The following is a 10,114-nucleotide window of genomic DNA, read 5'->3' on the forward strand; positions in this document are numbered from 1 at the left end:
TGGAAAACTGGAAATATCATTCTAAATTAGGAACACTTTTTTTTATTTATTAACTCTTTATTGTATACTACGTATTTAACTTTGTTTAGACTGTCCGGGTGTACTCTTGCTATCTGTACACACAGGAACATAACATAAGAAGTGCTAAATCAGTTATCATTAATAAACCGTGAGAGTGAAATTCTCTTTAGGCGTTATATTCCAGTACAGTTTATGACAAGTCTAAAGAAATTAAGCGTTCAATTCAAGTTCAGTGTTACAATACTGCGATACTATTTTACCTCCGCGGATGTGCACAACCCTTTGAGCCTCGGCATGTTAGTGACGTCACGTGCTTTGTTAGTCACCCTGCCCCGCCGTCGTTCTGTCAAGGCTGGCTGAGCCATTGCTGGTAACTGCTGTTTTATTGGGTGAAGATGGCCGCAGGTCCTCTCTCTGTATCTTCCAACGCATCAACAAACAACGATGGCATTCTTATTGGTGACAAAGTTTACTCGGAAGTGTACCTTACGATCGACAATTCGCTCATACCAGAGGAAAGGCTCTCTCCTACGCCGTCGATGCTCGACGGCCTCGACCTGAACACGGAGACCGACCTTCGCATTCTTGGATGTGAACTGATCCAGTCGGCGGGCATTCTTCTCCGGTTACCCCAGGTAAACTCCCTTGAATTGTTGGAATATGTGATATTCTACATGTCGGTGTGCGTTTTATTCTCAACGCGCTTGGGTTGATAGGTTTTTCTAGTCTTCAACATGCCATGGCCTGTTTTTTTAGCGGATGCTAATGTTAGCTCTTTGACGTTGGCGTGGTGGAAGTAAAATGGCGGCGATCCATTGTGCAAGGTTAGGCTAGCTTATACAACACAAGTGATAAACGTCTTGCTCTGTCTCTCTCTGCAGGTGGCAATGGCAACGGGGCAGGTGCTCTTTCATCGTTTTTTCTACTCCAAGTCCTTCGTCAAGCACAGTTTTGAGGTGAGTCCGTTCAAGTTTATAGATCATTGTCAGGCCACTGGTTGCTCGGTAGTGTTAGCATAGCATAACGTTATGGTTGCGTTTGTGGCAGCCATATTGTCGCTACGTCGTACCAGAATTCTTGAGCTTCTTGAAGACAAAGAAGAGACACTGAAGCTCAATACGAAACAAAAACTAAACCGAATGTACAGAGACGACTCTGAGTCAGTTACTTTTCAACAGTGAAAGATCCACATACCTGAAAATAGGCGTTAAAGCATTTCCCAAGTGCAAGTGGTGGTTGGTTGACTGATCAGTATAACTTTATAAATCTGACAAAGTAACAGTAACGTTAAGTTGTAAGTATCTACAATTAACTACATTTTGGTATTGGTCTGAGAAAAGTAAATGCCAAGTGCTGGTCAACATGAAGAAAATCCTCTATCTCGACAAACATAAATGTGTAATAAGTTATCAATTTAAAAAATCATGAATAAATTCAGTATTGTTACAACTCACTAGTCCCAGACTTTCAGCTTTGTCCACAGCATCAAAACACTATGGTACAAACTAGTACAAGTATTGTAAAAATTCTTGACCAGTGACAAATTTGTCATCTTGTATATTTTGTCACATTTCCCAAATTTACTGTTCACACGTGGGCAGTCCATCTCTGATTGCATGTCTTAAGTTGTTGAACTCTTCCTTCCAACTTCTTGCCTTGATTATCTTAACAGATTGTTGCTATGGCTTGCATCAACTTGGCCTCCAAGATTGAAGAAGCACCACGACGAATACGAGATGTCATCAATGTTTTCCACCATCTGAGGCAGATCAGAGGCAAAAAGTAAGCACTGATATTGAAACCAGTCCTCATTTTGGAAATAATAAATTATGATTTTTGTTACATGGAACATGTTGCATTGCATTTGTTTTTTGTTTTTATCCAATGTTGTATGATGTTGATCTGTTTTTGCTGTGAAAGTGCTCTTCTGTTTACCCATGTACTCTAAACCATCTTAAAACTTTTCAGTTTCCGCTTCACTGGTAGTTTCAAAAGTGTAATTGTCTACATATGACATCTGAGTTTGACATTACACTGAAAATGATTTCTCAACAAACTCACTTTGAAAATTGGAGTGCATTGTAAGACAAGGCACAACTGCTTTATTTTTGCGTGCCTTTGTCTTCATAGAAATCTGTTCATGTCAGTGCTATAGACCTTGGCATTAACTTGGCTTCTTTTTTCCCTTGCAACCAACTAACAGCGACCAGCTACATTTACCAAAGCCTGGGTGATGTGGAATGGTACGTAAAGATGAAGCAGTCGGCATGACAACCATGATGCGAGGGGGTCTCTCTCCTCCCCCAGGCCCACCCCACCCCCTCCTGTGGGAGACGCCTGTGGTCTGAGCCACCGCGGGGCACTGGGATCGGGGATGACAGGTTGGCCGAAGGTCCTTGGCCCCCGGGGTGCATTGAGGACTCCTGTGGTTCAATCTTAAGCTTTGGGTATCTGTCCGTCAATCTGCGGACCATTGGGTAATGTAGTTTTCTTCTCTGGCTGCTCCTCACCATGCATTTTGTTTGTGCTTAAAGAGCAACACCCCATTCACCAACTGTTACCCATGGCTTTTATAGAAATATCACCTTGTTCATTGAAGTTAGAATAATTTATTGGATACTTGTAGTCCATGCGGGGTCAGCGCATGCATTGTAGCTTTAGTAGTTTGGCAACATGTGTAGTTAATTTGAATCAGAATTTAAGTGTACCAGAGTTTGTGATGCACCTGTAGGAAGAATGTCTTTTTAGATGTGAATTTGGACTGTAAATTATTATGTTTATCAAGGACATTGTTTTTGTCCTGGGAATTTTTTTCAGTGCATGTGGTTTGGAGCATGACAGCATTCACATTTAAATTTTTGTGTTATTTGGAACATCAAAATATTAGACATGGATCCTACATTTGATTGTTGTTGGTTCTGAAAAGGTTAAATGCTGAATTACTACTCAGTCAGGTTTTTTACAAGCTCTATTTTGTTTTTGTTGAATACCTTAAAGGGTACATAAGATTGTAGACTGTTAGTTCATAAGGAGTTTGACACACACCTGTGTACAGACCGATGTATCTGCCTTTTTTTTGTTTGTTTTATAGTATAAAAATACCATTTATCAATCTTTTTGTCAGCATCTGTAGCATTTGAAGTTGTGAAGTAATATGCTGTCTTTAACCAGCACATGTTGTGTAGGCTAGTACAGTATTTTGTTTGCTTTGAAGGTGAAATGTAGTCATTGGACAAAGAAAACTATACCCTGAAACCCTGGTTTCTGAGTCTGGGTGTACTGGTGCACTGTTAATAGACGTTGTAGTCAGCGGTGTTGGTCACTTATTAGAATATTATAGAAGAATACAGTATATTACCAGAGGTGAGAGTGATATGTGACAGTTCATAGAAGTGTTGAATTTTGTTTGAGGTTCAAGTTTGAAGACTGTAAAATGTTTCTCCACATCGAGGTCGAGTTGTAGGCAGTGATGAGTTGATATTTCTGTTAAAGCTGTGACACGGGGTGGTTGAGGTTGAGGGCTATCTAAAGATCCCATAAGCTTTCACTGGAACCACAGGAGTCCACAAACCCCAGCAAACTGTCAGGCATGCAAACAGTTAAACCTGTTGCTTTGAGTTGGTTGAAACGGGAAAAAAGCAAAGAGAGCAAGAAATCAGAAGGGCACTTTCTTGACCACTTTTATTTCGAAAGGGGGGAAACATTATTTTATTTTGATTCCTTTATTAACTAGGACTCCAAGTTCATTGATACTTGATCAGAACTACATAAATACCAAAAACCAAGTCATCAAAGCGGAACGTCGGGTCCTGAAGGAGCTGGGCTTCTGTGTGCATGTCAAGCATCCACACAAGGTGAGTTTACACCACACTTAAAAGCATTTCAATTGTGAAGCGCAGCATAGTTTAGTTACTGCAGCTTTAAGTTTGTTCTGTCATGCAGATGTAACCACACAGGAAGCAGCTTCTGACTTCTCTGAACAATGCCACACCTGGGACTGTTTCTGTATTTTTTAATATGCAATCATTTTACCATTCCAGATTATCGTCATGTACCTGCAAGTCCTGGAATGTGAAAAGAACCAGACACTGGTCCAGACGGCCTGGTAAGTTCCTTACTAATTCTCCCCTGACCATCCCCCACAGCAGCAACCTGTGTCATGTCTTCAAGAAGTGCCACCAGACCTGGGCTAAAAGATGAAGTTGAAGGAGTTTCAAAAGGTTGAATAACTTGAAGAGCACTTGATTTATCTGCTAGGAACTTGGGACAGACCCATATGTGGAAACATCACCTGTCAGATAAGTGATATTCAAGTGCCCCACATGTTTTTAAGCACAAACTTGAAAACCATTCAACATCCATTTTGCCCAGGTCTGACTGCGACATTCCCTCACTCCATTTTAACCCTTCGCCCTCTTTTTTTCTGATGGAGCAATTTATTTTATTGCAAACCTTTCATGTGTCTCACTCTCTTGTCTGCCCTTACATGGCTTTGCTATAAAGTCTGTTTGATTTTCAGTGCCCAGGGAACTTGGTTTAACTTTGTCCTTTCTCTCTACTCTTTGATTAAAGGGTAGTCCATGCTGGTAAGTCACATAAAGAACCTCTGAACTCTGCCTCCTCCAACCACATGACCTCAGGAAGCTCCCCCTATTGGCTGGCTGCCCCTCTCCAGACAGCCAATCCCAATGCCGAGATTCACTGAAGGGGGCGGGCGGGCCTTTCCCAACAGCCAACATCGTCTTGTTTTCTCTTGGGTGTCCAAAAGGATTTGTATTTTTGGTCTTGCTACAACGGTTTCAACTGTAATACCTATTTTTGTCAAGTAGCTACAGATACATTTATGTTCTGACTTTTTTTTCTAGTTTACTTGCATCTAGCAATGAGGTAAACTTAGCCAGAACAGAATAACTTTTTGACCAGCTTACCTGCCTATTTTTTTTATATTTACAGTAGCATACTGTGTCCTGTCCCCAACTGACGTGGTGTCCAGACATGTGTCTGTCTTACAGGCTGATCCAGTTCTCAGGTTTTGCCTCCAAGGACCTGTCTCGCCCACGCAGCAGTCAGAATCCAACGGCCACGTGTTATCTATAGTAGCGTTGGCATAGACTGACCTGCCAAGGTGCAGGTCTGGTCATTTTTTGAAGGCAGGGTAGACTGGAAGTAATCCCTGTGTGGCAGGTTTTTAACAATTGCTTGCACACTTCTAGTGGTGCAGTACATATAATGTGACTGGGTAGAAATCGACACACTCAGTGTATGCATATGCAGAAGTGTCACCGCTGTGGAAAGGAAGTTGCACTTCTTTGTGATTAGTTTTAGTTGCTTTTTTTGCCTGGTTGTAGTTCCTCTTGCTAATCTGAGTAGAATCAGTGTTGAGATAGTTTATCAGGGGGTTTTATCATCATGTTTGTGTTGCCACACATGTTTTTGTCTTTTTGACTTCTATGTTTCTTATGGACATAGATGCTCACACCACTCTGTAATTGCCTGATTCACATCCTGGCCATTTTGTCTTCCCTAATGCTCTCCCAACGGCTAATCTCATTTATCCATTGTCCTAGACAACCCACTGATGCCTAATCTGTTTTGTAGCACAGAGACTTCAGTAGTGAGGTCTAGATTGCCACCTAATGTCTTTTAGTTCAGTCTTATAATGCCACATACTGAAATGGGGTTGCAGAATCAGTGGTCTTATGGGGTCAGTTTCAACGCAGGACTGGATGGTATTTATTTTAAGTGGGAAGTCATTTTGGTTTTACAGTTGAAACTTTCAATCATTATAAAGTTCACAAACCGTATAGTTCACATACTAAACATGCAAGTTGTCAGAATATGAGACTAGTGTTGCATCAATTGAGTTCATCAACATTCCACTGATTCCGAAAACTAGCCGTCATGCTTGCCACCATACATGCTGTGCCTCCCTATTCCCTCAGATCTAACAATCTGAAAGTGGCAACCACATTACAGATGAATGTTTTTCATCTGTATGCCTGCATGTTCCCCACCTTACAAGGCATGTGTCATTGTCTTAATCATCATTAGTCCTAATGTACTTACTCCCAGGTCATGGTGTGTGGTAAGATGGTCTTGGCAGGTCTTCAGTAGATTATTTCTCATTTGTGTCTTCATGCTTTACCTGTGACATACAGCACTCCTATGGATGCCCCAGAGAGAAATGGACAAAGTTAAACTTGACAGATCAAAATGCATATCTCACTTCAGCATTGTGTAACTTTAAAATGTGAAGCTTTTGTCTTTATAGCTATCAGGGCTAAAGATTAACTTCAAATGCTGTCACTGCCTCTTAAGGTCAAATCCACAGTTTGTAACTTGTTCGCCAGCATATCAGTAACCAGTCAGTGTCCAGAAGTCCCACACCACAAAGTTTCAGGTGGTGAAGATTTTTTGGATGTAAGAATTAGCTATGAGTGACAATTTAGAAGGCTTAATTTGAAAGTGGATTATTGACCTGCAGTAATAACTTGAAGATGTGGGTATGGGTAAGAGGTTGTTTTGTGTAGAAAAGATGCTATGTTTTTGTTTCTATGTGTTCTTTTTGCCTTTGTAGGAACTACATGAATGATAGCCTGAGGACAAATGTATTTGTGAGGTTCCAAGCTGAGACTATTGCCTGTGCCTGCATATACCTCGCTGCCCGAGCTCTGCAGGTAAGATTAAATGCTTACCTTGCCACAAGTGCTGATTGTTTATACGCCCAATGCCACCAGATAACATACTCCACGGCTTTACAGTAAAACACCTTCTAATGTTATAACCTTTTGTGTGTCTTTTTTTCCAAGATACCTCTGCCATCCAGACCTCATTGGTACCTGCTGTTTGGTGCCAGTGAAGATGAGATCAAAGACATCTGCATTACCACCCTGAAACTTTACACCAGGAAGAAGGTACTTTTTTTGAACATTGGTACACTAAGCTATAAACTAAAGTGGTATAGACTCCTGCTATGTATGCCACCAGGGAAACTGCCAGTCAAAAATCCTTTTAGCAACAGTGTGATAACGCTTCCTGTTCACAGGAGCCCAGTACTCAGTGTTGTCTCTGTAAATTGACAATTTGATTTGCTATTTTTATTTTTTCCCCTAGCCTAATTATGATCACTTGGAGAAGGAGGTGGAGCGGAGGAAGGTGTTCTTGGCTGAGGCTAAACTGAAGGCCAAAGGCCTTAATCCCGATGGTACCCCTGCTCTGTCCACACTGGGTGGCTTCTCTCCTGCTTCCAAGCCCTGCTCCCCAAATGTGGTTAAGGTCGAAGAGAAGTCCCCGAATCCCCAGACTCTCAAACCAGTTAAGAAGGAGCCAGACAACCGGGCTCAGGTCAACAAGAGTCCCCACAATGGGTAAGAAACAAACACATAATCCCTAAAATTGTTTTTAGTTTCATAGTAAGGGCTAGCAAAATAATGTGTGCATTGCTTGATTGGCTTGATTCAATCAACCCAATCTTTCTTCCATCCTTCCCTGGCAGGTTAAGGAAAGAGGTGAAGATAGGGAGGAACAGCAGGAGTGGAAGTCGATCTCGTTCGAGAACACGTTCACGGTCCAGATCCCGATCCCCTCGCAGACAGTAAGATCACCTGCAAGACAGTTTACTGGTCAAAGTTCAAACTTGTTTGCGAGTTTGACTTTTTGCTTCAAATGTATTGGCAATCTGTTAACAGGTAATTTGTCTTGGATTTTCATCTTCTCTTTTCTCTTATGTTTCCACAGTTACAACAGCAGGCGCAGTCGCTCAGGGACCTACAGTTCTCGCTCACGTTCTCGCTCTCACAGTCGTAGCCCTTCTCCTCGGCGACATCAGACCTCACCCCTCCTCCCCCACCTCAAGTCCAAGACCAGCCACCATAGCAGTAGTGACTCCAAGCCCAGTGGACGCCATAGTAACAGTGGAGGTGGAGGATCTGGTCACAAGAGGAAGCGCTCGCGTTCTCGTTCAAGGTCCCGCACTCCAGTCAAAGCAGACAGGGACCGGGACAGAGAGAGGGAACGGGAGAGAGACAGAGACCGCAGCTCCTTTGACCTCTCTTCAAAGAAACACAAACACGAGCGAGGAGGTGGTCATCGAGGAGACAGGAGGGAGAGGGAGAGGTCTCGGTCTTACGAAAGGGACAGAGAGAGGGAGCGTAGCCACAAGAGTAAACACCACAGCAGTAGTGGGCACTCAGGACATAGCCGTCACCGGCGCTGAGACACACCCCAACAGACTAGCTCTGGGGCTGATAGTCACTCAAATTTTGTCAGTTTACTCAAATCAAGTCAAATCTGGCGTGTTCTCTGATTACTGTTGAATAGAGTTCCATTAAATGAAGTCATCTTGCAATCTTCAAAAGTTTAAGTAAATAGCTGTGCTACAACTAATATGGAAGTAAACCAAAATATCTCCTGCCTGACGGATGACATAGCTGACATGTCTTGGGGCTTGGAGACCAAGCAGCAGCTGTCGAAGCCAAATGCAAAGAGAACATGCTGGATTTGATTTCACTTTGGGTATATTAACAGCCTAATATCAACAGTTGGTTTTCTGGGTTCCTCACATGCATCGTGAAACTGACTAGTATAATTTACAAGAATGTTGATTCTCTTCAACCTTGAATTTTGTTGGTGTAAGCCAAATGACGAAACCTGTAGAAACATGAATTTTTTTCCTAATGAAAACCTTTTATTAAAGCTCTGACATTGGAGGCAGTTATGGAAACGCTGTTGAAATCGCCTGAATCCTGCACATAGCTTTTGCATGCTCAAATGTCTTGGTGATAGAACATTCATTGCTTTGACTCTCATCTACACAGCACACCTGTAGCTGATATTTGGCAGAGGTGTATGATGTTTTGTTAGTGTAGATTCAAAGTGTGCGTCTGAGGAACCCAGGCTGCAGCAGTAACTACCAGCATGACGTGGACTGTTTGTAAGTTTACGAGTGTTGAGCCTTTTTTTTCCTCATCTGGTCGGATGTGATCAGTGGTTGAAGGAAGGCATCAATGCAGAGTGACATCAGTCCAGAACCTGTCATCGTCTCCTCCATCTATAGGTTTTTCTTTATTTTCCCATTATATACCCCCTTCCCACACATCTACCAGCCCTCTAGCCTACCCTTATGTTTTTGGTTTTACATGTAAAGTTATGGACTTTGGGGGAAAAAAAAACTTATTTACAGTGTAAAGATGGGTTGATATCCACTGACAAAATGTGAACGCTTTGATTTATAAAAGCAAACTGATCAGTGGAAGGATTGAATGAATAAATGTAAAATAAAAAACGATCATTCAGGAAAGATCAATATGTTTGCACATAAAGGGACTGGCAGGCAAGCAGTTTTTGTTTCCATTGTCCTTTTTTCTTTTGGACGGTGTATGTTGCTAAAGCTGTGTTTTGTACAGTTTCAGAAAAGCAAACTGGTTATATACATATGTTTTTTCTTTTCTTCTTTTTTTTTACAGCAGGGGATGCAGACTTGATTTCAAAACATTTTAGGGTTGTCAATTTGTTACACTGGTTTTTAGTCTGCACGTGTTCATGTCCAATCCAATTTTTATTCAATAATAAATGAGTTATGCCACTGAACTGTACAGTTGATCTTCATTGAATTAATGCCTGTAGTAATTAAATTAATCATACAGAACAAAATAACATCTTTTGTAGTGGGGAGGAGCAAAGACTTTAGATCGAGTTATTATTCAGTGTCTTGAGTTATTGTTAGTTGAGATGATGTATATGGGTTATGTCATATTTACCCAACATACCCACCCTGAAAGTGCAGCTACAATGCTACATGTAGCATCTCCATTCATTGCATAGTTGGGAGCACAGCTTACCTGAATAGATATAATTAGCTATGTAGCCCAAAGTTTGTTTTTATATGTGTTGCATACATAAAGGTTATCAGATGTAGAACAGAATATTGCAGGGGGAATAATCCTTCAATGTTTCATGGCAGCCAGAGGGAGCTGTTGGCCTGGGTTAATAGTTAGAAGTGTCTTGGCTTCCAACAGACTTGACACACTTGGAGTTGTCTGTCATATATTGTTACCAGGTTTTAATAAGAAATACATTTCATTAGTGATCAGGA

The 10,114-nt window shown here is 41.6% G+C and overlaps 1 protein-coding gene across 1 annotated transcript; it reads left to right on the plus strand.

Moving 5' to 3' along the window:
* Nucleotides 1-335: 335 nt before the first annotated feature.
* ccnl1 (cyclin L1) lies at nucleotides 336-9,609 on the plus strand. The gene is made up of 10 exons (XM_022768860.1): nucleotides 336-656; nucleotides 903-977; nucleotides 1,694-1,803; nucleotides 3,755-3,875; nucleotides 4,062-4,126; nucleotides 6,599-6,698; nucleotides 6,831-6,935; nucleotides 7,135-7,388; nucleotides 7,517-7,615; nucleotides 7,759-9,609. Exons 1-10 carry the CDS (start codon nucleotides 417-419, stop codon nucleotides 8,234-8,236), a joined length of 1,647 nt encoding a protein of 548 aa, XP_022624581.1. The 5' UTR covers nucleotides 336-416; the 3' UTR covers nucleotides 8,237-9,609.
* The last annotated feature ends 505 nt before the right edge of the window (nucleotides 9,610-10,114 follow it).

Source organism: Seriola dumerili, unplaced genomic scaffold (genome assembly GCF_002260705.1).
Source record: "Seriola dumerili isolate Sdu_G_001 unplaced genomic scaffold, Sdu_1.0 BDQW01001888.1, whole genome shotgun sequence".
Classification (NCBI taxonomy): domain Eukaryota; kingdom Metazoa; phylum Chordata; class Actinopteri; order Carangiformes; family Carangidae; genus Seriola; species Seriola dumerili.